At 39.2% G+C, this 23,678-nt stretch overlaps 1 protein-coding gene and 1 pseudogene across 15 annotated transcripts in view; one reads left to right on the forward strand and one right to left on the reverse strand.

Annotated features, from left to right (window-relative positions):
• The window catches only part of Depdc5 (DEP domain containing 5, GATOR1 subcomplex subunit), a 120,299-nt gene that overhangs the window by 53,415 nt on the left and 43,206 nt on the right, over positions 1–23,678 (reverse strand). For 7 of the 15 annotated variants that reach the window (XM_063225897.1, XM_063225895.1, XM_063225893.1 and 4 more), the window contains 7 exons: positions 22,469–22,538; positions 20,158–20,194; positions 19,468–19,612; positions 16,360–16,580; positions 12,962–13,165; positions 10,888–11,023; positions 9,261–9,358 (listed from right to left, as the gene is read on the reverse strand). In XM_063225897.1, coding sequence (XP_063081967.1) covers positions 9,261–9,358; positions 10,888–11,023; positions 12,962–13,165; positions 16,360–16,580; positions 19,468–19,612; positions 20,158–20,194; positions 22,469–22,538 — 911 coding nt within the window. The remainder of the gene's footprint in view (positions 1–9,260; positions 9,359–10,887; positions 11,024–12,961; positions 13,166–16,359; positions 16,581–19,467; positions 19,613–20,157; positions 20,195–22,468; positions 22,539–23,678) is intronic. The other 8 variants (XM_063225902.1, XM_063225898.1, XM_063225900.1 and 5 more) reach the window with 3 other exon arrangements.
• LOC111753949 (small ribosomal subunit protein mS33-like) lies at positions 163–3,763 on the forward strand (annotated as a pseudogene).

Below are 23,678 nucleotides of genomic sequence, written 5' to 3' on the forward strand. Positions count from 1 at the left end.
AGGTAGAACCTGCATTAGGTTCTTTCTACTCAATTTTACAGATGCTCTTATTTCTTGATTATCCATCTGGGGCACCAGTTTTTAGCTGTAAAATATTATCTGTACCTTGACAACAGCCAAAAGTCATTTGAAGCTAAATTTTCTGAAAAAAAACTATCCTGGATGACGACGTTCGTCTTCATGCAAACAAAAAGAAGTAATGACATCCAGCATGGTGTCCTATGCCTGTAATTCTAGCACTCCAGCACTCAGGAAGCTGAACTAGGAGGATCACTACGAGTTCAAGGCCAAATGGTCTACACAATGAGGTCAAGGCCACCCTGAACTACATAGCAAGACTCTGTCTCAAAAAACCAGAAACAAAACAAAACGAAAAACCGTAATACAGTTAGGATTTTTTTTCAGACGTGAGAACTTGAGAACTGCTCTATAGGCAACTTAAAATTAGCATTCCAAAGACATACTAAGTAATTACTCAGACTTATTAAATACATCACAAGAACACTTAGGGGGAAAAAACCACCCTAATCAGACTTGTTTTACAAGTCAAGTGAAATTCTCATTCTAATAAACAGTTCAACTGGGGTGGAGGTGTGTTGCTCAGTGGTGGGCGCTTGTCTTAGCATGCACTAAGTCCTGGGTTTCAGCCCCAGTATTACAACTAAGGAAAAAGCAGTTTAGCTTATCTGGAGCTTTTGATCCTTAGGTCAAAAGCTGACATTATCTTTTCTAATGGGCAATACATTGTCTCTAGTGGACATCCACATTTTATGGAAAAAGCAATTTAAAGAAATAACTACTTTAGGGGCCTCCAGAAAGCTACTTAAGACCATTTCTTTGCAGTTTAAGCCTAATATGTAGTTTCTCAAACTGATTCTACCTTTAAACCTTCATTTACTTTGTATACAAAGAACCTTAACAAACTAAATGTTGAAGATATGGTTACATGGCTCTGCCCAACTCAACATTAAGAGCCTCACTGTCAAAGTTCAAAGGCAAACCACACAAGAAATAAAAAGCCAATGCTGAGAAGTCATGACAGTTCTCTTTTGACACCTGTACAGAGTTGAGAGGTGTGAATATTTTCTGATTTTAAGGTCACAAAGCGTACTTGCAGTGGGTAGAAATTAGTACTTCCAGAAACTCATTTCTCTTCTTTGGATATAGACAGACCTTACAAAGAAACCTGACCTGGCCTGGATGAATGACTCAGAAGCCCTTTCTTCTAGCCTCTGCAGGCTATGCTCTACTTTCTACCTTAGCTAGTAGGCCCAACTTGCCACATGCACCAAATACCCAACGCAAAACACCAAGACTATGAGCCCCAATACAAAGTGGGAAGAAAACATGACATTCATTTACTTCCTTTTCCAAAATTATCTACTTCTAGTGAGTGGAATGATACTAGTTAGATACCTAAACTGGTATCTAGTGAAAAGAAAGATAAAAAGCTAGATGTGTATCTCGATGACAGACACACACATAGCATTATGTGAGGGCCCTGGCTTCAAATCTCACCATCAAAAAATAAAGGGACAGGTAATAAATCTGCTCAATCCCAATAATTGCCTGGTTCCTGCAGGGCAGTATAGTGTAAAATAAAGTGAAGGTTAGAGCTATAAGCCCACCCTTACCCAAACAATGCTTGAAATGAAATTCTAGAGAGCCAAGAGGGAAACTCACAGAGATACTACTTCTGTGAACCATGACTCACATATCATATAAATCATGCCCAGAAGAAAGAGAAAATCTGAGTCATGGTCAAGTACCATACAAACTACCAAGCCCTGGGGAGGTAAAGGCAGTATCACAAATGAGGTTTTCTTGTATCTTTCCGGGTTTTTTTTCCATTTTTTAAATAAGTAAAATGTTAACTAGTTGTGTATTTAGACTTTACTCACTCAAAAAGTAGTATTCTTTCCCAAAAGAAACCAACCTACTTTTGATCCTTATAACAACTTTGTAGGGCTGGAAAGTGAGTGAGAATCTTTGTGCCCATTACATAGATAAATAAAGATCTGAAGATCCCTGTGGATGTTGTTCAGTGGTAGAGTCCCTCCCTAGCACGTGTGAAGCCTGTGGAATCCAAGCCTAGCTCTGCAGGCCGGCAGGCAAGACAGGTAAGCAGGCAGGGAAAGAAAGAAAGAAAAAAAAGGAAGGGAGGGAAGGAGGGAAGGCGGGTAGGAATCTGAAGTTTAGCGAAGGCTGAAGGTTCAACCCTAGAACTCTGACCCAGGATGTTTTCATGGCAGCATACTCCCTCATCTAACATATCCTAGCTTTGCAGAGGTCACATGCTCAAGTCACATGATATCACTAGAACCACTCACAGTCCGGCTCCCCATGAGGGCTTTCCATTCCTGTTGTTATACAATACACAAATTACCTCCAATAGAATCCCAAAGGAATCTCTAAGGAACAACAACCCAGTGTCCCCTGGTCAGGAAAGCTGTTGTCTTCATAGTTTATGTCTTTCTTAAGTCTTAGCATAGTATCCAGAGTTCAATAAACATTTCTGAAAGGGTTAATAGTTTAGCAAATTTGAAGAAAGCAAACCGTATTTCACAAAGATTGAGAATAATCTAAAAAGAAAGCAACTTCAAAACTAAGCAAGGGCTGGACATGGTGGTGCATGCCTGTAATCTAGCACTCAGGAGGCTGAGGCAGGAAGAATCACAAGTTTAAGGTCAACTAGGGAAACTTAATAAGATTCTGTCTCAAAAACTAAAGGTCTGGGGATTTAGGTCAGCAACGTAAGTGCCTGCCTTGCAAGCATGCAATCATGCGTTTGATCCCTGGTACCAAAAATAATAATTACTATTATTATAAAAACTAAAAAGGGACAGAAATGTAGCTCAGTGATAGAACACTTTCCTAACATGCTCAAGGCACAGGGTTCAATCCTTAGCACCCCCTCCCATACATATGCAAACAAACAGGATAGAAAAACATTGCCCAGGCCTTGGAAGAAATACAGTTAATTGTTCAGTAATATTATGAGAGGGAAATAAGCAAAAGAAAAAAATTCCATCATTCTTCAGTGAGAGAAATCTTACCTAAGGCTTTCTAGTCGTGAACAAAACAAAAATTCAGGCAGGTATGGTGATGAACATCTATAATCCCAACACTTGGAAGGCTGAGGCAGGAACACTGAATCCGAGGCCATGCTAAACTACACAGCAAAACCCTGTCCAAAACACACACACACATACATACCTCTTGCCCTCTTGCCCTCATGGAAATTAGAATAAAAAATACAAAATTTAAAAATCCAGAATATCAGAGCTGTACCAGACAGGTGCAATGTGTGTGTCCTCTTTGTATCTTCACGATCAGGGCAATCACTGGCCACAAGATTTTTTCATATCAGCCTCACAAATCAGAAGTCTTGCTCCTTGTTCAAGGAATACCTTCATTTTCAGACTATGGCTTGCTCATGTGTCGTCTGAATGCCCGGCTCTTTGGTGAGGTGGCCAGGCTGACTGACTCCAAATCCATGAAAGTGATGAAACTTTTCAGTGAGCAGCCTATGGCTAAGAGGAAGGAGACCTACGACTGGTATCCAAATCACAACACATATTTTGCACTCACGGGCACACTCCATTTTCTTGGCCTCTACAGAAATGAGCATCAGGACTTTAAGAATGAATAACAGTGTCTAAAGAAGCTTCGTGGAAAGGGGAAACCAAGGAAAGGAAAAAAGAAAAAAGAGCAGTGCAAAAGAAATAGTGTTAGTCATCAAGACAGAAAATTTCTTCCATAGTGACTAAGAGAAGAAAGTGCATTTACTGTCTTTCCACATATTAGAGGACTCTCATCCCCTTCAGTGAAGGTTACTTGGAACACAATCATCCTGTGTAGAAATCTAATCCAGTTCACCTGTACCTGGGTTTCTTAAATACATTCTAATTCTACAAAATTTTTTTTAAAATCCAGAATATCACATGGTGCTATGAAGAAACATTAGCTAGTGAAGACACATGGAGGGTATGCTGGGGTAGAGTGGGGCAATTCAGGAAGGGTCTGAAGGAAGCAAGACTGCAAGCTGTGGGTACAATGGCCACTTACTGTATTGGCTAACTCGGGACACCTTCAAGAGCAAAAGGGGTCACTCTGCGAGGGAAAACATGACTTCAGGGGTTCTGTCAACTACCATAATGCCCTGGTTTTTATTCCAAGTAAGTCGGGGCCCTTGGAGGGTTATGTACAGATAAGTTTCATGATCTGATTTCTATTTTAGAATGTTCATTCTGAATCACTGTATTGAAAATAAATGAATGAAAGGATAAAAGAGGAAGTTGAGACTAGTTAACAACTAACTGTACCTAAGCAAAAGATGGTGGTACCCTGGACTGGGCTACTGAGACAGATTAGGGTGTTGTAAAATTGAATGGGGAAGTAGGTGTCTCAGGTTAAATTATAAAATCCCAGGATGCATGTTCAGTCCCAAAGCCCTGCATGTGGACTTCTTGGGAAAACTCAAGCAGGTTTTGGATAGGACAGTCCAGGCCTGTCGTCAGCCTGAGGAGTGGGGACAGAACACACTGAGCTCTCTACTACTGTGTTCTTACTTCCATGGAGAGAATCTTGTGTCCTCGCGCTGTGGAGTATATTTCTTTTCCCATGTTTACTTGACCCAAACTAGCACTACAGAGATGGTTTCTTTTCCTATCTTTAATAAAACTTTGCTACTATTTGTGCTTGTCTTGACCAATTCTTTGGTCAGGACAGAAAGAACCTTGAAACTGCCTCCAGAAGGAGACTCTAGCACCCCAAAACTCAGTAACACTAGGACTGGTGAAGGTAAGATCCTGGAAATAGTGTAAGATAAACCTGGCGCTGTTTGGTTATTGCATATGGTAATAAAAATTAAAATTATTTTATCTCATTTCTTTCTGTGGCTCATTAACATAATGGACCAGGTAGAACAGGGTCAAAGACAGGAGTTCAATCCCCATATAGCTACAGACCACCTCCAGATGACCTACAGGTTCTTTGAAAACACATGTTTAAAAAAAAAAAAAAGAAAGAAAACACATGTTACAGGTCATAAGGGGACTGGTCAAATGCAAAGGTGACTCTAGCACATATATATATAACTAAACACTCGAATGCTGATTAAACAATAATTTTATACGTCATTAAAATGCTTCTCATGATGGTCTTAGAAGCATAATTGTATTAGTTAACAAATATGCTAAACACTATGTGGAGAAGATAAGATTTTTCAGTTTAGTGGGATGTGATATTCCCTGTCAATTTCAATGGACTGAAAAAATGTTTTGGACACTAGGAAAATATACTTCTGAGTGCATCCATGATTGTTTCCAGAGATAAGTGAATCTAACTTCATCAGTAGATTAATCCACTGATGAGAACATAATTTTATGACATTACTGGGAGGTGAGACTGAGGAGGCAGGGCCTAACAGAGCACAGTGGATCACTGCCATGAGCTAAAGCAGTTTTTCTCTACTAGGGCCTTTTGTTACACTGTTGTGCCTCACCTCAGACCACAGCAACGGATCCAGTCAACAATGGATTGAAACCACTGAAGCCATGAGCCAAAATAAAACTTTCCTTCTTTAAGTTATATATGTCAGGTATTTTGTCCCAGAAATAGGGAGCTAATGAATACATAAGGAGATAGACATGGAAACAAACAGTGGGATCATGATGTGCCAGTCCATACAATAGGGTTATGCAAATAAGGCTGTGTGTAAACACACCTAACATCTCCTGGGAGGGCATAAGGAGAAGAGAGGATCACCAAAGCAGTCTTGAAAGAGAAGACATTGTTGAAGTTCAGCCATAAAGACTAAGTAAATACTTTCTAGACAGAATCAAGGGTTGAAGACAGGAGTGAAGCACTCCTACACAGAGATACTAGACTCAGCAAAAGGATGTAGTTCTTTTGAGAAGTCTTAGTGATGGTTAGAAGATAAAACATACTCATATAATGATCACAATAGCTCCTACTTGGGTTGTTTTGCTTTGTTGGGGTTTTGTTTTGTTTTGAGACAGGTCTTGCTATGTAGTTTAGGCTAGCCTTGAAATCACTATGTACCCAGGCTGTCATTAAACTCTCGGCAATCCTGTGATTACATGCATGCATCACTATCTCCAATTTGTTGAGGCATCACCATGAGTCCCTGATACCACCGAAAGCATTTATACGGGTTGTCACACTCCAATATTCACAAGTATTCTTCTCACAAGAAGGAAACTTAGATACACAAGTTAAGTGCCTGGCCCTAGGCCACAGCACCCATTAGAAGTAGAGTTTGACCTCATGTCCTAAGATTCTAAAGGCTACTTTTTTTCCATATATAATACCATTTGGAAATGGAGGCAAATGAAGATATAAAGGGAGGAAGGAGGCACGTGAGGTAGGTAAGGTAGCACTATAACACTTAAAGAACCACTGAAGAACACCAGGCATGGTGACACATGCCTGTAATCCCAGCACTCAGGAGGCTGAGGTGGATGGCCATGAGTTTGAAGTCAGCCTGTACTACACAGCCAAGACCTTGTCTCAAAACAGACCAAAAAAAAAAAAAAAGAGGCACAGATATAGCTCAACGCAAAGGCACTGAGTTAAATTCCCAATACTTGAAAAAAATAAAAATAAAAAACAAAAACAAAAAACCATGGAAGGGTTTATACATAGCAGAAGCTGATCAAATTCACACCTGGAAATATCTCATCAGTGAACATATGGTAGATAAATCAGAAGACACAATAACAGAACAGGAACATCTTTCGAAAGCTATTGCTAAAATTATAGTGTCAGAATTACCAGGCCCTGAGCAAAAGCAGTGAAAATGGAGATAAGGGGACATCAGAAGAAAGCAGGAACAGAGGAAGAAGGGTGGGTGCAGTATGGTGAGTCATGAGTTTCGCTATCACACCTTAAAGATGAAATATTTAGGAATCAACCAACTGGAAAGGTCCATCAGGAAAGCAGACCTATGGCTCAGGAGTACAAAAGGGATAAGACTGAGGCAGAGATCCAGGTTGTGACGAACACTTTTCAAATGTGTACATGCTAGGAAACCCTTAGCTAAGAGGACTCCTCAACAGTTACATTTATAACCATCCAAAGGAGGACTGAAAGCTCACTCTTTTCCCCAGAGTAGATTTTTAAATTCCAAAAGGTACATTTGGGGAATCATCTGGCCTTCCTGAGCTACTCTAGGCCACTAGACTGGGTAGATCCTGGTTCTGGTATCAGCTGATTCTATAATTCTCCCTGCTTAAGATCAATAGTGAAACTAGCTCAAGATATAGTCCAGGAAGCCTAGAGTGACCCTCTTCATGCAATTCTAATCCAAACAGCCTAGCAAGTTCAATTCCTGAGTTAGCTTCTTTCTTTTTAAAAAACGCTCCTTAGTTTTACAACAGAAACATTGCATTTATATCATTCTGAGTGTATTTTATATGTTGTTTTATGGTTTTTGGTTGTTTTGTTTTGTTTCGTTTGTTTGTTTTTCCTTCTGAAGGCATTTGAGAGGGTCTGGCAGCCAGGTAACATTTCAGCACCCTGCATACAGGGACATAAAATGTCTTCTCGCCCTCAAACTTTTACTCACTTGTCGTCTCATTTAAAAGAATGAATGAACAAGATAACAATCATTTGGGATTCTCTTCCTGCCTCCCCAACCCCAAGGCCTTATCCACATGCCTCTAAGGATTATTACTAGAAGTATTGGGCAATGAATTAAGGAAAATATTATTAACCAATTTTATACAATTTCACGTTCACTGCACCTTCCTTAACCCAAGTTTTAGAAATGTAAGTTGCCTTAAGAGAACATTAAGAAATGAAGTAGCAGCCCCATTTTTTTCTATATTAACATTTCCATACTTACTTTGTATAATAACAAGGGCTGATCAAACATATGCTGTTTAAAATTTTAAAGACTGATTACAGTAAAAGACATATTGCCATCATTTCCTCTCAAACTATACCCCCTTACTTTAAACACATTTACTCCATCACTCTTTCCACTTTCTGAAGCAGTTCTAGAAGTCCTCTTACATTTATTTGTAAGGTATGATAAAAAAAAAAATACAGCGAACAGCACCTCTGAGAGCCACCTAATGGAAAAGTATGGTTGCAAAAACATTACAATGTGCTCTCATCTACCTTATTCACTGGATCTGACACCATGCAGTTTTTGTTCCTTCCCCAAAGTCAAAACGGTCATGAAAGGAAAATATTTTGAATTGATTTAAAGCAGGACATCAAGGCAGCCATGAAGATGCAACTAAAGACATGAAAGTAGAATCCCACAACTGCTTCAGAAAATGGCAAGAATGATGGGATAAATGTCACTGAAGTAAGGGGGCAGGATTTCAAGGGGAAATGAATGTCAATATGTCTTTTCCTGTCATATTTTTAAAAGTCTGAATATTCACTGTATTTTTTGATCATACCACATACCTATTCTCTGAGACTCTACATAAATTGCCTCCACCTATTCAAACTCATATTCCCTTATACCCTGAAGAATTCACAACACAGTGGTCAAATGAAGACAGTACTCTGAGCCAAGATACTTAGCTACTGCTCTGAGAGTTTAGTTTAGCATCACTACATTTCTGGGCATTAATTGCTGGATTATAAAATATATCTAGTAACTTAGGTCCTATTGGGATGATCAAATAATAGATACAAAAGTGCTCCCAGAAAGAATAAACCCAAATTCACTTTAAACTCTACCTACCTACCATCTGTACTTAGAATCTTTGCCTTGTAACTCTATCCAACCAAATTCAATGTTCAAGCCTGAGATACATGCTCACATCTTCTCTGTCTCTCTGTCTCTCTGTCTTTCTCTCTAACTTCTTTTTTCTGATCTTTTAACTGGAATCACATTATTCCCTTCATCCCTTCAGGGTTTCCTGTCTGTTTGGGTGAGGGTGGGTTTATTCCCTGCACCCAATAACTGAAAGCACATCTCTACTGGAACAGAGATAACTCCAGTTCTGTCTCTGTTGGCCAAAATACCTAACAGTCCTTACAATCACGACTCCCTGACAGAAAAATGATAAATGTGAATTGACCAATGTGTTCTCAGCTAAAAATGTAATGTGCAGCCCATCTATAATTCTATGCATTATACAGCAGCACTTCTAAATAGGTCACCCAAAATTGTGCTGAAATGGTTCTGAAAAAGACATGACCCTGCTTTTCTGGCCTTCTAGATGTGAGCCTTCTCTGAGTGTCCCAATTCTATTACCTCTCAGATGAATTACCTGCACCACTGTTGCTAAGCAGGCTGGCAGAAAGCTCTTCTGTTCCACTGAAGTTCAAGAAGGACATGCCGTCATCAGGCTGGCGAGAACTGCTGTGCCTGCAGAGAACAGAGGCCAGCCACCTGGCTTAATGCAGATCATCACCTCTTTTTCCTGCTTAGCTTATACTGGTTTGAGCAGGAAAAAGGGGTCTCGAGAAAAACAGACCTGAATATTCAGCCACACAGGCTGGTAACCCTTGAGATCCATAAACAGGTGCTACTGCTTTTTTTGTGTGCCAATTCTGGCCTCCTACCTTGGCACTTCAATGCTCTCTCAGTGACATGCTGGATCACCTGCTTTTCCTGACTGGTATCTTCCCTTTCCTAACAAGGATGGACGTGATGTATCTGAATAGATCTACCAGAGTTAATCTGGTAAAGAGGGCCCTGCCTTGCCCAGAGCCCTCACCACAGGAGGACAAGGTTACTTTGATAAGAAGGATCAAAGTTTGCTCTTTACAAAATATTTCCTAAAGCAATGCAAGAATGGTGAGGCTGGGAATAATCCAGGTTTGTGTTTGTCAAGACTTAATTCACTTTCCCACTTTTTTCCTTTACTGACCTTCCCCTACTCCCACCTCCACGCCACTGCCTTCTGAAGTACTGGGAATTGAACCAGGGTCTTTGTACTAAGCTACACCTCAACCCTCTATATACTGGGCTCACTTTGTAGCCCAGACTGGTCTTGAACTTGCAACAATCCTCCTGCCTCAGCTTCCTGAATGCTGGGATTACAGGAGTAGCCACCACACCCAGCAATCCTTTTTATATTTTGGGTTAAGTCACTTAAATTGCCCAGCTGGCTTCAAACTTGCAGTCCTCCTGCTTTAGCCTTCCAGAGTGTGGGATTACAGGTGTGCATTACCATACCTGGTTCTGTGCTGACCCTCTTTAGATACCGTGTAACATATTCAGAGGTTTGGGTCAAAAACAGTTGTTTGCATACACACAGGCTTTGACTTCCGTTGCATTTAGTATTAACTGGTTCTGAAGGCAATAGTGTGTTGAACATGGTGGCACATGCCTACAATCCCAGCACTCAGGTGGCTAAGGTAGGAGAATTTCTGGTAGTTCAAGGCCAGCCTAGACTACATAGTGATACCCTGTCTCAAAAAACAAAACAAAAAGTTACGGAGAAGCTACCCAAATCAATACCATGGATCATCTATCTTAGTAATACAAACTCAGTGTCTTTTCGCTCTCATTTTCATCCCTGGCTGAAGTTTGGAAAAAAAACTGTGCATTTGAAGTTTACGAAGTGTAACCTTAAGACAAACCTAATGGGCTAGGGATACACCTCCGTGGAAGAGTGTTTGTCTAACATGTATAAGGCTCTTGGTTTGCTCCCAGCCACTACAAAAAACCAAACAAAACATACACAAACTTAAAGCAGGGCCTAAGCACTACCATAGGCACAACTGTCAGGCTATTATGCTTTGCAGTTTGCCCACAGAAGAGAATGACACTGGCTGACAAAGCCTTAATGTCTGAGTCTTACAAACATGACATTTTGTCATCAATCTATGCTAAACATTGTCTTGGTTGCCAGAAACAGTTACCTTCCAGAGCCCTGGGCACATCCTCACCTTCCAGCTGCTTCATGATACGCTAACTCCAACAGTTCTGCAGAGGAATGAGTTGGGTCCCTCTGCCGGCTGCCCTGAAGCTCCGCCATATTTTGTCGGGTCTGATGATGGATCTGGATTGCCTCTCCGGATGGTCCTACCCAGACAAAGAACCACTGAGCAGCATTCTCACCTGACAGCAAGTGCTGTACACGTAACTGTAATTTTCCTTCTTTTGTGCTGCTGGGAAACAGGTGTTGGAAAGATTCAATGAACAGCACACCACCAAAGAACATATATACAAGGGACACTGTGGCTCCCAGAGGGCAGTCCTCCTTCTCCAAACAGGACCTATCCAACAGGGGACATCATGTTTATCATCCTATCAAGTCTTTTAAGAGTATTTTAGGAGGCTTTGCCTCATGCATGGCAAGAGATATCACGTAGAAATATAAAAGTATAGGAAGACTAATACAAACTAAACGAAGAAACACCAAGAAAACAGATGATTCTGTTATTACTTAAGAAAATAGTGTGACTCTAAGAAGTAGGAGATGCTGAAGTACAAAAAAAGAGTAGGAAAGGTCAGAATTAGTCAAGTCTATTGAAGCAAGCCTCCTGGAAAGAAATTTTAGAGCTAAGTGCTATATAAGGTTAATGGGTTGAAGAAAAGGGTATGTGTTATATAAGGTTAATGGGTTGAAGAAGAGGGTATAAAATAAATTATATTTGTGAAATTCCAAATGAGAAAGAGGCAAGAAGTATGAAAGCCAGGCACGCATCCCTATAATCCCAGAAATTGGGAGACTGAGGCAGGAAGATCAGCCCGTGTTTGATGCCAGCCTAGACTACATAGTGAGACCCTGTATCAAAAAACCAATAACAAACCAAAAAACAAACACATACAGAAAACCACTCAATTAGTTTAGAAAGAAAGGAGCCTGTAAGATGGGAATAAGGAGACTACAAAGTGAGAAGGAGGGCCATAATATCAGAGGAGTAGATCCACAGAGGATGAAACAGTCTCAACTGTTTAGAGACTATTATTGTAGTAATGTATGCATGAAGAGTGGGAAGAAGAAAAGCACAGAAAAGGAGCTGAAAGTTATGAAAGGAACATCAATGGTTCTCCAAACAGATCTTTAAGAGAACTGATAGGAATAATAATGGAAAGGAAAAAACACCCACAAAATTATAGCAAAACTAAGAGGGCTGAGACAGTTTGAGAATGACTCCCAATTACAGTCAACCAGATTAACTTCTCATTTATTTAACTTTTATACAATAAAAGCATGCATAAAAGAAAACAAACATCTCCAAGCACTCAGCAGGATAGTTTCCATTAAAAAAAAAACAAAAAACAGACCCTGGGGTTTAATGCATCTGTTCTTACCCAGCCTAGTAGGGAGCCATTTAAGCTAAAGTTTAATTGTAACTACATTTTTATAAAAACCTTACTGTCAGTTTCCTAAGGACATTAGAGATCAAACAGGATGAGTTAGAAAACATGGTGAATTAAAAATATTTCTTTTAGTCATCATAGACATAGAAATAAAGTTACATAACTATAACCAAAACAGCACCCTCAATATCTACAGAAAGAGAAAGAAATGAATGAAAACAAGGCACACTGGTGCTTGCCTATAATCCTGGTATTTGGGAGGCTGAGACAAGAGGATCATCATGAGTCTGAGGCCAGTCTGGGCTACATAGTGAGTTCAAGGCCAATTTGAACCACATAGCAAGACCCTGTCTCGAAACATAAACAAACAAAACAAAACAAATAAACAGAAATGAATGAGAATGAGAGACATTAAATCTTAGGAATGAAGGTAGGTAATAAGGCATATTTCCTTTCCGGTAAAACAAAGAACCTCTTAAATAAATATAGCATGACAGTTATAAAGCCTACGCCCAAGTATGTTTTCAAGAATTCTGAGAACCACCAAAATAAGCAAAACGGGCATGATTACACTGATGGAACCACAGAAGCTCAGAGAGATTGAGGCCCTCAACCAAGAACATATGGTTATTAGCTCCGAGGACCAGGGCTGGGCATTCATAGTCCAAGGCTCTCTCCTGGAAGCCAACTTACCCACAGGAAAAGTGTGCATCCATCGCCGTCTGTTGGATGTCAGCTTCATGGGCATGCGTGAGGGGGCGAAGGGGTTAATTAGCGCACGCTGAGGCGTGTATCCACCAGGTCGAACATGTAGCATGGACTCTGCGCTGCCTATATGAAACCTTCCTGGTGCACTGGAGTCTCGCTGGGGTGGCTCCATCATATTCTCCAGAACATCTGCCATCAGTCACAGTGTTGAGGAACAAAAACGGAACACAAAAGCCACAATGAAACCAGCATTAGGCGGATTGACAGTTCAAGGCCAACGAGAATCTTGTGCACAATAAATACCAAAGAATGAAAGAAAGGAATAAACGTTAATCAATAAAGAAACAAAACATGTTCGTTTACTTCCACCAAACCCAGCTGATTTTCCCCTTTGGACACAATGAGACTAGAATTCTGTACACCTTCGCACTGAAGCCAAATGAATTAGTCAATAGAACATGAGTGGAAGTGAAACGCTACAATTTCAGGTCCAACCTGCAGATATCCCCACCATGATCTCCATTCTCTTTTCTTCTTCCATGACAACTTTGGAGACGAGTGTTGAAGACTATGGCAACATGGGATAAAAAGAACCTCCATCTCTGAATGTCTGAGAGGATCAGTATCTTCTCTCATTGCTTCATGTTTAAGCAGTCAAATGTTATTATATTAAGCAAAAAAAAAAAAAATTTTTTTTCAGGAGGTAGATATATGATGGCTCATGTTTGTTATCCCAGTATGTAGGAGGCTGAGGAGGAAGATCATAAGTTCAACACCAGCCTGTAATATACAGCAAGACTTTCTAAACTAAACAAACAAAATCTTGGCAAAAAAGAATAAATAATAGAATACATCCAGCCTCAACCAGACAAAGAAGATATTGTAATATTTAGACTCAACCTGTCCTATTTGATAGGCTATTAAGGTGATAGACACAGAATCCCACATAAGTTGCATGAGCTGAAATCTATAACCCTCAAGCTGATTTTCAAGAAAATAACATTTAAAGATCCATGAAGCTTTTTGACAGTAAATTAATGAAGTGATGCTCTGATTTACCAAATAAAAAAGAATTAGGGAGACCCTGTTTAAACAATGATGATAATGACTCCGGATGTGGTGGTGCATACCTATAATCCAAGCACTTGGGAGGCTGAGGCAGGCAAGTTCAAGGCTAACCTGGGCTACAAAGTGAGTTCAATATCAGCCTGAGCTGCATAGCAAAACTCTGTCTCAAAAAGAAAAAAAAAAAAAGGTAACAATAATAATAATGGCCTGGGGCAGGGGATGTAGTTCAGTGTCCCTGGGTTCAATCCCCAGTACCCACCCTCCAAAAAGAAGAAAATTCAATTAACAAAAAGATAAGTATGTAATTTAAGTATAACAGAGAAATAGAAAATTAAGGGCTCACAAACTGTGCACATACAATAATCCAGTATATTATTTTTGGATTTTCCAATAAGCTCTTAGATATAAGTAAAGGACATTGAAATTATGCTACTATTCAAATAATTTTAAAAAACAAAAACGGAAGTGTTTCAAAGCTATTTGGAATAAAAAGAAACCTGACGTCCTCAGAGATTTGACTTTTAGACTAAGATTTTTAACATTTAATTAACCCTTTGTTATGGATCCTTCTAGGAATATTTTCAGCAAAATGTGAGTGATTTAAACGAAACGTATTTTCAAGAAGGACAAAGGTCACACAGAAATTTTCAAATCTATTAAAATTCCTTTGAATATAAAATTTAAATTGATGTGAGATAGCCTACATAAGTTATATAAGTTATATAATTATCTTTCCTATCTCTTTTGAAATTTCCTTTTCATTTAGTAGGAAAACATATTGATAACACAAACACACACACACTCACATACACAGCAGGCAGCTTGATCACTTCCTATCATAGATAGATAATGCAACATTCATATAACATTCTTTGTGTTTGTGCGTGTGTGCGTGCGTGTGCGTGTGTGCGTGCGTGTGCGTGTGCGTGTGTGTGCGTGTGTGTTACTGGGAACTGAATTCACAGCCTTTCCATTGATCTCTATCCCATCAGTCCCCATCCTCTTTTAATTTTTTATTTTGAGACAGGGTATTGCTAAATTACCCAAATTGGCTTAAATTTATGATCCTCCTGCTCTCAGCCTCCCAAGTGCTGAGATTACAGTCACGGACCATTCTGCCTGGTGCATCTGTACAACATTAAGTAATTAAACTGTGGAGAATGATTAGTAGGAGGGTGTAGTTACAAAAGGAAAGCATAAGGCAGCCAGGAACATGATGCAGTTGATCCATATCTTAACTGTAGTGGTGGCAACATGAATCTTTATGAGATAAAATTACACTGGAATACAAAGATGAGTACATGTAAAACTGATGAAATTGAAAACCCTATAGATTGTAGCAATGTCCATTTCTTGTCTTGATACTGTACTATAGTCATACAAGGTATCACTGGGCTGAGGATTTAGCTCAGCAGCATAAGCACCTGCCTGGCAAGCGTGAGGTCGTCCATTTGATTCCAGGTACCAAAAAAAAAGGTATTGTCACTGAGGAAAATGAGTAAAGGGCACACGAGACCTCCCTGTATATACTTTTGTACTTTTTCATGAATTTGTTTCAAAATTTTAAAAAATTTTAAGAAGAGGTGCCTATAAACTAGTTGCAGTTGCTACTGTATGGGTAAGATAAGATGCAAGGAGGAGCAGAACCTGGTTCCTTAGTACACATCAGATTAGATTGAGAAGAAGTTAACTAAGAATAAAATAGAATATGGCCATTCCTTGATACCTGGTTCCAGGAATCCCTATGAATACCAAATTCCTTTACATGGAATGCTATGATATTTGCATGTAGCAAACACATATACTTTAAATCATCTTTGGATTATTTATAATATCCAAAACTATGTAAATAGTTGTTATATTGAATTGTTTAGAGAATGACAAGAAAAAAGTCTGTACATGTAAGGTACAGACCCAACCTTCTTGAATATTTTCATGCCACAGTTGGTTGAGTCTGTGGATACAGAAACCATAGCTATGGAAGGACGACTATTTTAAGGAAGGATAACTATTTTAACTATGGCACAAATGGAAACGTTAAGGAGATAAGCAAACCCCAGGGCCTACAAAGAGCTCCATATTAACACAAAAAATTATACAACTATAATGATAGGGTAAGAAAGGGTATGGGCAAAAATAGTATAATACATACATACCTAACATCTAATATGATTTGTGTCACTTTCACTGCCATGGAACAATTAAGATTTGGAATCCATGCTCCACCCTGATCAGTCCCTGCCACTTCTATTCCTGCTTATAGAAAAGAAGTTGTCCTTAGCTTTGCTCAGATCTGTCTGTGCCCCGGCACTGACCTCGAGTACTGGTGTAGCCCAAGGAGCTGCTGACTTCATACTGGTGCAAGTGGGGGTGTGGGATCATCAGGATATTAGCGCTTTTGCCCAGGGAGCTGTCATCAGAAGCCTGGCTCCTCACTTCTTCGCTGGGGAGCACACGGCTTGGCAGGGAAGGGCTGGATGAGACATCACAGGAACTGGCACTTTTGCGGTTATGATTCTCCCTCTCTCGCACAGATCTGCCAGATGTGAGACAAGTTAGCAACAAGTGAGGGTTTCTGGTCCACCTTTAGGTAAACCTTCAAAACCATCACTATCTCAAGCTACTTAGGAAACAACAAAAACTCCATTGTGATCTATGAAGTCAGAAAACACAAGAGATAAGTTGCCTTAGCAGGGTGAGATGAGGAGATATGTCTGTGAGTTCTCAAGTAGTCTGGCTCTACCAGTCAATCTCACATTACTAAAAATGTGATGCATAAGAAAGTGCACAGCATCACCTGAGAAGTTTTCTTGGCCCTCAAACTGAATCTAAATCTAATCAAACTTCAAAAAAACAACTGCCAATTTATAGGAAAATCAAACAATGGAGGAAAAATTAAATATTAAAAAAACAATATTCCAGTCATCAAAAAAAAAAAGATAACTAAGTGCAATGTGTAAATCTAGTTTAGATTCCAATTCAAACAAATCAAATCCAAAAACATTCCTAAGACAATTGGAAAATCAGAATATGGACTGAAATTTTGTTACTAGTAAAAATGGTACTATGAAGATACCTTTTTAAAAAAATTCTTCCTCCTCTTCATCCCCCTCCCTTTCCTTCTCCTTCTTTGTTTTCTCTACGTTCATCTTGCTTGTGCTGCTGCCCTAGTCCCAGTACTAGGGATTGAACCTAGAGACACCCTGCCATTGAGTTGTATCTCCATCCCTTTTTTTATTTTGAGACAGGGTCTCACTAAGTTGCCCATCCCAGGTTAGCCTCAAAATTTTGATCTTTCTGCCTCAACCTCTCAAAGAACAGGATTACAAGTAGGTGCCTGGCTCAAAACACTCTTGTTAACAATGATCACTCCAAGAGAATAGAAGGAAAAAATTGGAAACAAAGCTTTTGTAAATAAGGAGAGGATGAGGGGTGGAAAGGAGGAGAATGGGAATAAAAGCAGCAGCAAGATACATCACGTACAAGTACAAATTCTCTATAATGAATGTTATCATTATGTATATCTAGAATGTACCATTAAAAAAAAGAGAGAAAAAAATCACTGCAGCAAGTTTGGGTATGTGGGGGAGGAGAATACGTGGGATTTGTTTGTAAATACTTTCTCAAAAATTTAAAACGTAGGGAAAAAATTGGCAACATATTGATAACTATTTACCATATTTTTCCCTCTATTTGAACATGTATGAGCATTTCCTTAATAAAATTTTCTTTCCTTAATAAAATTCTGAAGAGTAATGTACTCTTACTAAAACATAAAAATCCCTAAGGAAAAAATCTCAAGAAGGATCAAAAGGAGAAAAGCTTAATGGGGAGGGGGTGTTCAGAATGACAGCGTCAATCTACCATCAGCCTACCAATAGGGCTTCCCTTCTGGCACCGGAGCTGTTTTTCTCCTACAAGGGTTTTGTATTAAGTCCCAAGAGTAGACTATAGGCTCATCACCTCAACAGGAAGTATCTGAGTAACAATACATGCTGAGCCATATGCAATGAACAGTGCACCAATTACCATGCATGGTCTGTACAATAGCGATATGAGCATACAGACCCAGCTATTCAGGAGGGTATGGCAGGAGGATTGCTTAAATCCAGGACTTCAAGGCCAGCATGGGCAACATACCAGTAACAAGACCCCATTTTAAACAAAAAATAAAAACAGAAATTCAGAAGAAAAGCATCTAATTAGCATTAAGACCCTAAGCAGCTTCCTCCTCTAGGACAGCTGCTACCAGCACTTATTCTGAGATCTAAAGAATCTCAGGATCAGATGCTAGGGATGGGATAAGGGAACAGGACAGAAATAATTATGTGGCCACCATTAGGTCATTGTCACCAAATCAAGAGAAACAACATTCCAATCAATTATGCTTTAAAGGTTTAAGAAATCTAGAAAATGGGCTCATGCTATTTGATCAACTGGGAAAAAATAAGCTAGACTTGTATTTCACACACATTCTTTTCACACATTTAATCTTCATGTACAAAAAAACACCTGTACATAAAGAATTGAGCAATAGCTGGGCATGGTGATGAACACCTATAATCTCAGCTACTTAAAAGGCCCTGCCTTGCAAGCAGGCAGTCGTGAGTTCGATCCCTGGTAGCGATAACAATGAAAAAGACAAAAAAAAAAAAAAAGAAGGCTGAGGTATGAAGATCAAAAGTTTGAGACAAGTCTAGACAACTTAAGCAAGATCTTGTCTCAAAATTTTTAAAAGGAGGGCCAGGGATTTAGCTCAGCGGTGTAAGCGCCTGCCTGGCAATCTCGGGTTGTGAGTTCGATCCCCAGTACTAGAAAAAAAAAATTTTTTTAAAGGGTTGTAGCTCAGTGGTAGAAAACCTTGGGTTCATTTCCCAAAACTGTGAAGTTGGAGGAGAGAGACAGAGGAAAGGCCTAAGCATAAAATCCAAGATTATCAAGTATTTGAAGAAAATGTAAAATATTTTCTAATTTGGGATAGACAGTTTTGTCATACAAGATCCAGAAATGAATACGTTGGTAGACAGATCTCCCTCTATTATAATCAGCAACTACAAAATGACCAAAATACCACGAAGTAAATTTTAAAGGCAAGAACTTTAAAGAAATGTAAGTTCTTGCCCTTTAGGAATAACAAACCTAAAAGAAACTCTGGGTCTAAAAATCTGTATTAGTGCTAGCTCAGCAAGAGGAAAACGCTGGAATTTACAAATTGCCTCTCATGGCTAGAAAAAGCTTACCAACCTTTGTATTATGTTGAAAGAATATTTTATGGCAAATAAAATAGATCAAAGAGTCTAAAAACAGAATCTCTGATGGCATGGCCTCCTTTTGGCCAACTGGCCAATTTAAAACATTTTCAAGGTTGATCTCATAAAGGTCCCTACTGAATTTCAGGTTTCCTAAATGATTTTTATATGCACCCCCAAGTGAATCTGGCAGAAAACCTGCAGGTAGCGAGGCGTTGAGCCCGAGATGGGCCGGGAAGCCTGAATACTTGAGCATCATAAGCATCATAATCTACTTGGATGGGAAGGGCATTCTCAGATTCTTTCGGAGTCCCAAGAGCTGAAATACACAAACATTACAAATTGTCATTCAGTACCAAAAAAAAAAAAAAAAATTGTCATTCAAATTCATTTTAAATAGGTGTAGGCAGAGGTTCTTCAACATCTGCAAAGAACAGGTAATCATCTATCAGTAAAAACCGGAATGAGAAGCTACTCATTAGGTTGTTGAGATTAAATTAATTACATGTCCAAGTAACACAGAAACAGTATAGCACTACATAAAGCCAAGGGTTGGTAAAATTCACTCTTCTGTGGTTCATCTTAAAAAATACCTTTTTAAGTATAGTGCTTTAAAACTTTCTACCTAATCTCTACAATTGACCCACAGAAGAAACAAAAAACAAGAAAAACAGGAGGGTAAGGCACATCCAGTAGTTAACAAGACAAAAATACAAGGTAATTAAGGGGCCGTCTGCAGATGACAAGAGGGTACTCAGGTATCCTGGCTTTTCTGTGAATCTTTTTAAGTGACCCTACATAATTTTGTTGTCATGGCTCAGTTGATTCTTTTTTAAGTAATAAAAGATCTCAAAAGATACTCACATGTATCACGGCCATTTTTTGCTTTCTCAGAGGCAGGCTATAAAACCAAATAGATATTTAATCATTCTCTAGTTTGACAGAACTCATCACAAAGTCTAATATATACACAACTGCTCCCCGAGGCATAGACCATAACTCCCCCTGTAGCTGATGAAAAGTCAGGCGAAAGTACCTGATACCTGCCGACTACAGTGTCCCAGCCTGCTAGGTCCTTCTCTTCTGCTTCGCATCTCACTTAATTCTCACAGCCCTATCCAGTAGGGGCATGAATTCCATTTCACAGGACAAGACATTCTGCTCTACAGAGAATAGAGGACTTGTCCAAAGCCATAATTAGCAGGTGGCAGAATTAAAATCCAAGACCAGACTTTTAGACTCTTGGTCAACCTACAACTGTGTGTGTTCTACCATGGCTAGGTTCACTTGACCCAAACCCTACATCCTTCCTACTCCATAGCACTATCACTCTTTTGCTTCTACCTACTAGAGATGTGCACACTGTAAGTCACCCAATTTGCTGAAATGAAGTACAAAGACGGAGGAAAAAAATTGATAGAGGTATCACTTCAAATTTTTTTCTCAGCAAACATTTTATAGGACTCTCAAACCTCCCATAACAATAATTATTTTTACTTTCTTTTTTTTTTTTTGTCTTTTTCATTTTTATCAGTACTGGGGATCGAACTCATGACCACCTGCTTGCAAGGCAGGCACTTATGCCACTGAGCTAAATCCCCAGCCCCTATTTTTACTTTCAAAATTATCAAATTGCAGAGAAGTTCCTCCATGTTCCACTTTGCTTAACAATGGTTATGTGAAGGTATAAAATCTTACAAGACAGAAGACTCTGTCTGGGCAGAATCCCATCTTTCAGCATTTTATGACTTGAGATGGCCCAGTTTAGGGGTTCTCATATCCCTCCAAATTAATACTTTCATTAGAGGAGCAACATTAAAGCAGAGGAGAGTCGGCATGGCAGCACAAGCCTATAATCCCAGCACTCAGGAAGCTGAGACATGAAGATCACTGAGCGGTCCAGGCCAATCCAGGTTACATAACAAGATCTTGTCTCAAAATAAAAAAACAAAACAAAGAGCAGAGGTGAAACAGGAAGAAGGGGAGGGAGTGAAGAAAGGGAAGAGGAAAGGGTGAGAAAAAGAAAGGGTAAGAAAAAAGGGGAAAGAAGAGGGAAGGAAAAAAGAGGAGAGAAGGAGAGGGAGGCAGAATAAAAGAAAAAAGAAAGGGAGGAGATGGGAAGGCAGGAGAGGAGAGGAAAGGAAAGGAGAAAGGAAGGGAAGGGAGGAAAGGAGGAAACTAATAGGACAAGCCTCAGCAAAGTCAGCTCTAGCACAAACAGGAAGATGAGTAAGAGCACTCTGGAGTAGGGTCTACAATACAACAGTCTGTTTTTCTCACACTGTATCAAACATACTTTTTTGGATTCTTAAAATGGCATTTTTATTAGTTGCAAATATATTCCATCAATTGAGTATTTCATGATTTGTGCAGTCAATGCTTTTTAACTTCTCACTGTTAGACCAGGATCTATTTGCACACAATATGTTCAATTATTTCCTTATTCTACATCCCCAAAACTGAAATTATCTGGCGAAATAATGCAAACCTTTACATTGCTCTTGATACACAGTGCTGAACTACTTTGCAAATGTATCTTACATCGAACAGGTTCTCAGGTATAAAACTCAACATGCTTCTTCCAGTACATGTCATAATTATTTATGCATTTTAAATCTATTGGGTAAGCACAAAAAAAGAATCCTCACTCTTGTCAGAATCTGTATTTCTTTCCTACTGTAACTTTTTTATTAATTTCCTCTTTGCTACAATTTTCATCTGTATCATTGTCTTTGTCACCACTGATGAGTGGTGTTAGTATCTGAAGACACATAATAAAATGAATTATTTGTCCATCTCCTCTTTTTTTTGAGACAAGATCTTGTTATGTAGTCTAGGTTGACCTCAAACTCACAATCCTCCTGCCTCAGCCTCCCAAGTGCTGAGATTACAGGAGTAGATATTTCTTGTAGTCTGGGGTTTGCATTGCTTTACTTCTGTGGTGCTAGGGATTGAACTCAGGGTCTTGTGCATGCTAGGCAAGCACTCTCCATGGAGCTACACACCCAGTCCTTGCCCTGTTAAATGTTTAACTACTTTACAAATTGCAAAGGTCTATGACAAATTTCTTAAACTCTGTTTATGATCCTGTGGGGAGTAAGGGTACCCCAGAGTCATAATAAAGCACACCAGTGTGTGGCAGCCCCTGAAGGTTCTGTGAGCTGTTAAAACTTACCTTCCTTCCTGCCAGTTTTATTCGTGGAGTAAAACTGTTACAAAAGAGCTGGCTTTTAGATGTGTAGAAACTGTAAAAAGGATAAATAAATAGGGTTATTAATCTAAACTTCAAGACACAGTTTTACTCCCAAATATGGATCAGCTTTCCTGTGAATGTCTTTGTGTTCACTGATCTTCCTAATTATAACTTCTTTTATAATTACTACAGAATATTAATAACGTTTTTAACTATTGTTCTACTCTTTCTCTTGTGAATTATTCTGTGCATGCTAGTCCTAGTCCTTAACTGGATCACTAGCTCTTCCTTGTGGCAGTGACTGAATCTATTTATATCATGATGCTTTTCACCTTGATAACCCAGCATGATGCTGAACTCAATGACTGATCATCACTTAGTAAGAAAGAATGATACAGACAAGAAAAGCAAAAGGTTAGTATTCAAGAAAAGATGGCTAGCAGAGCATAGTGGCTCACGCCTGTAATCTCAGCACTCAGGAGGCTGAGGCAGGAGAATAATTGCGAGTTTGAGGCCATCCTGGGCTATAAAGTTAGTTCAAGGCTGGCCTGAACTGCATAGTAAGACCCTGTCTCAAAAAAACAAAAAAAAAAAAAGATGATTGAAACCATTAAATCCCAATTCCAGGCACACAAGAAAACTGGAGATCTACCTCATGAAGGGTAGGTAAAATGAATGAGTAAATGAAGACTCTGTACCTTTTCTATTCCATGTACATCTCACTATATTCTCTTTTATTTATCATTAACTTGTAAATGAGGTTTAGAATATTAATCCAATCCCCACTTTCTATCAAATCTCTAACCACAAGCAAAAACATTAAGATATGTCATGTATAGATACAAATTCCCTCTGCTGAATGTGATCATTATGTATTCCTAAAATGTATTAATAAAAAATATGACTACTCACAGATCTGAAAAAGAAAACCATGATCTGGTATGGTCACAGACAGTATTTCACTGACAAGGCAGGGACATACTCAGAACAGCATCATTATAATGTGACCACATCATCTTACAAAGCTGGCCAAACAACTACTCTTTGCTCATTTCCTGGCTTTTCACCTATGAGTAACTACAGGGAACTAGCAGTAATCACTATACTAATGGGCAGACAGCCTATACTACAGACACTAGAATGTCAAAATCAACATTTGTGATGAGTTTTCAAGTTGGTCTCTTGTATAGAA

This window comes from Cavia porcellus, unplaced genomic scaffold (assembly GCF_034190915.1).
Source record: "Cavia porcellus strain 051 isolate PalLab524CR breed Dunkin Hartley unplaced genomic scaffold, mCavPor4.1 scaffold_16, whole genome shotgun sequence".
In the NCBI taxonomy this organism is placed as follows: domain Eukaryota; kingdom Metazoa; phylum Chordata; class Mammalia; order Rodentia; family Caviidae; genus Cavia; species Cavia porcellus.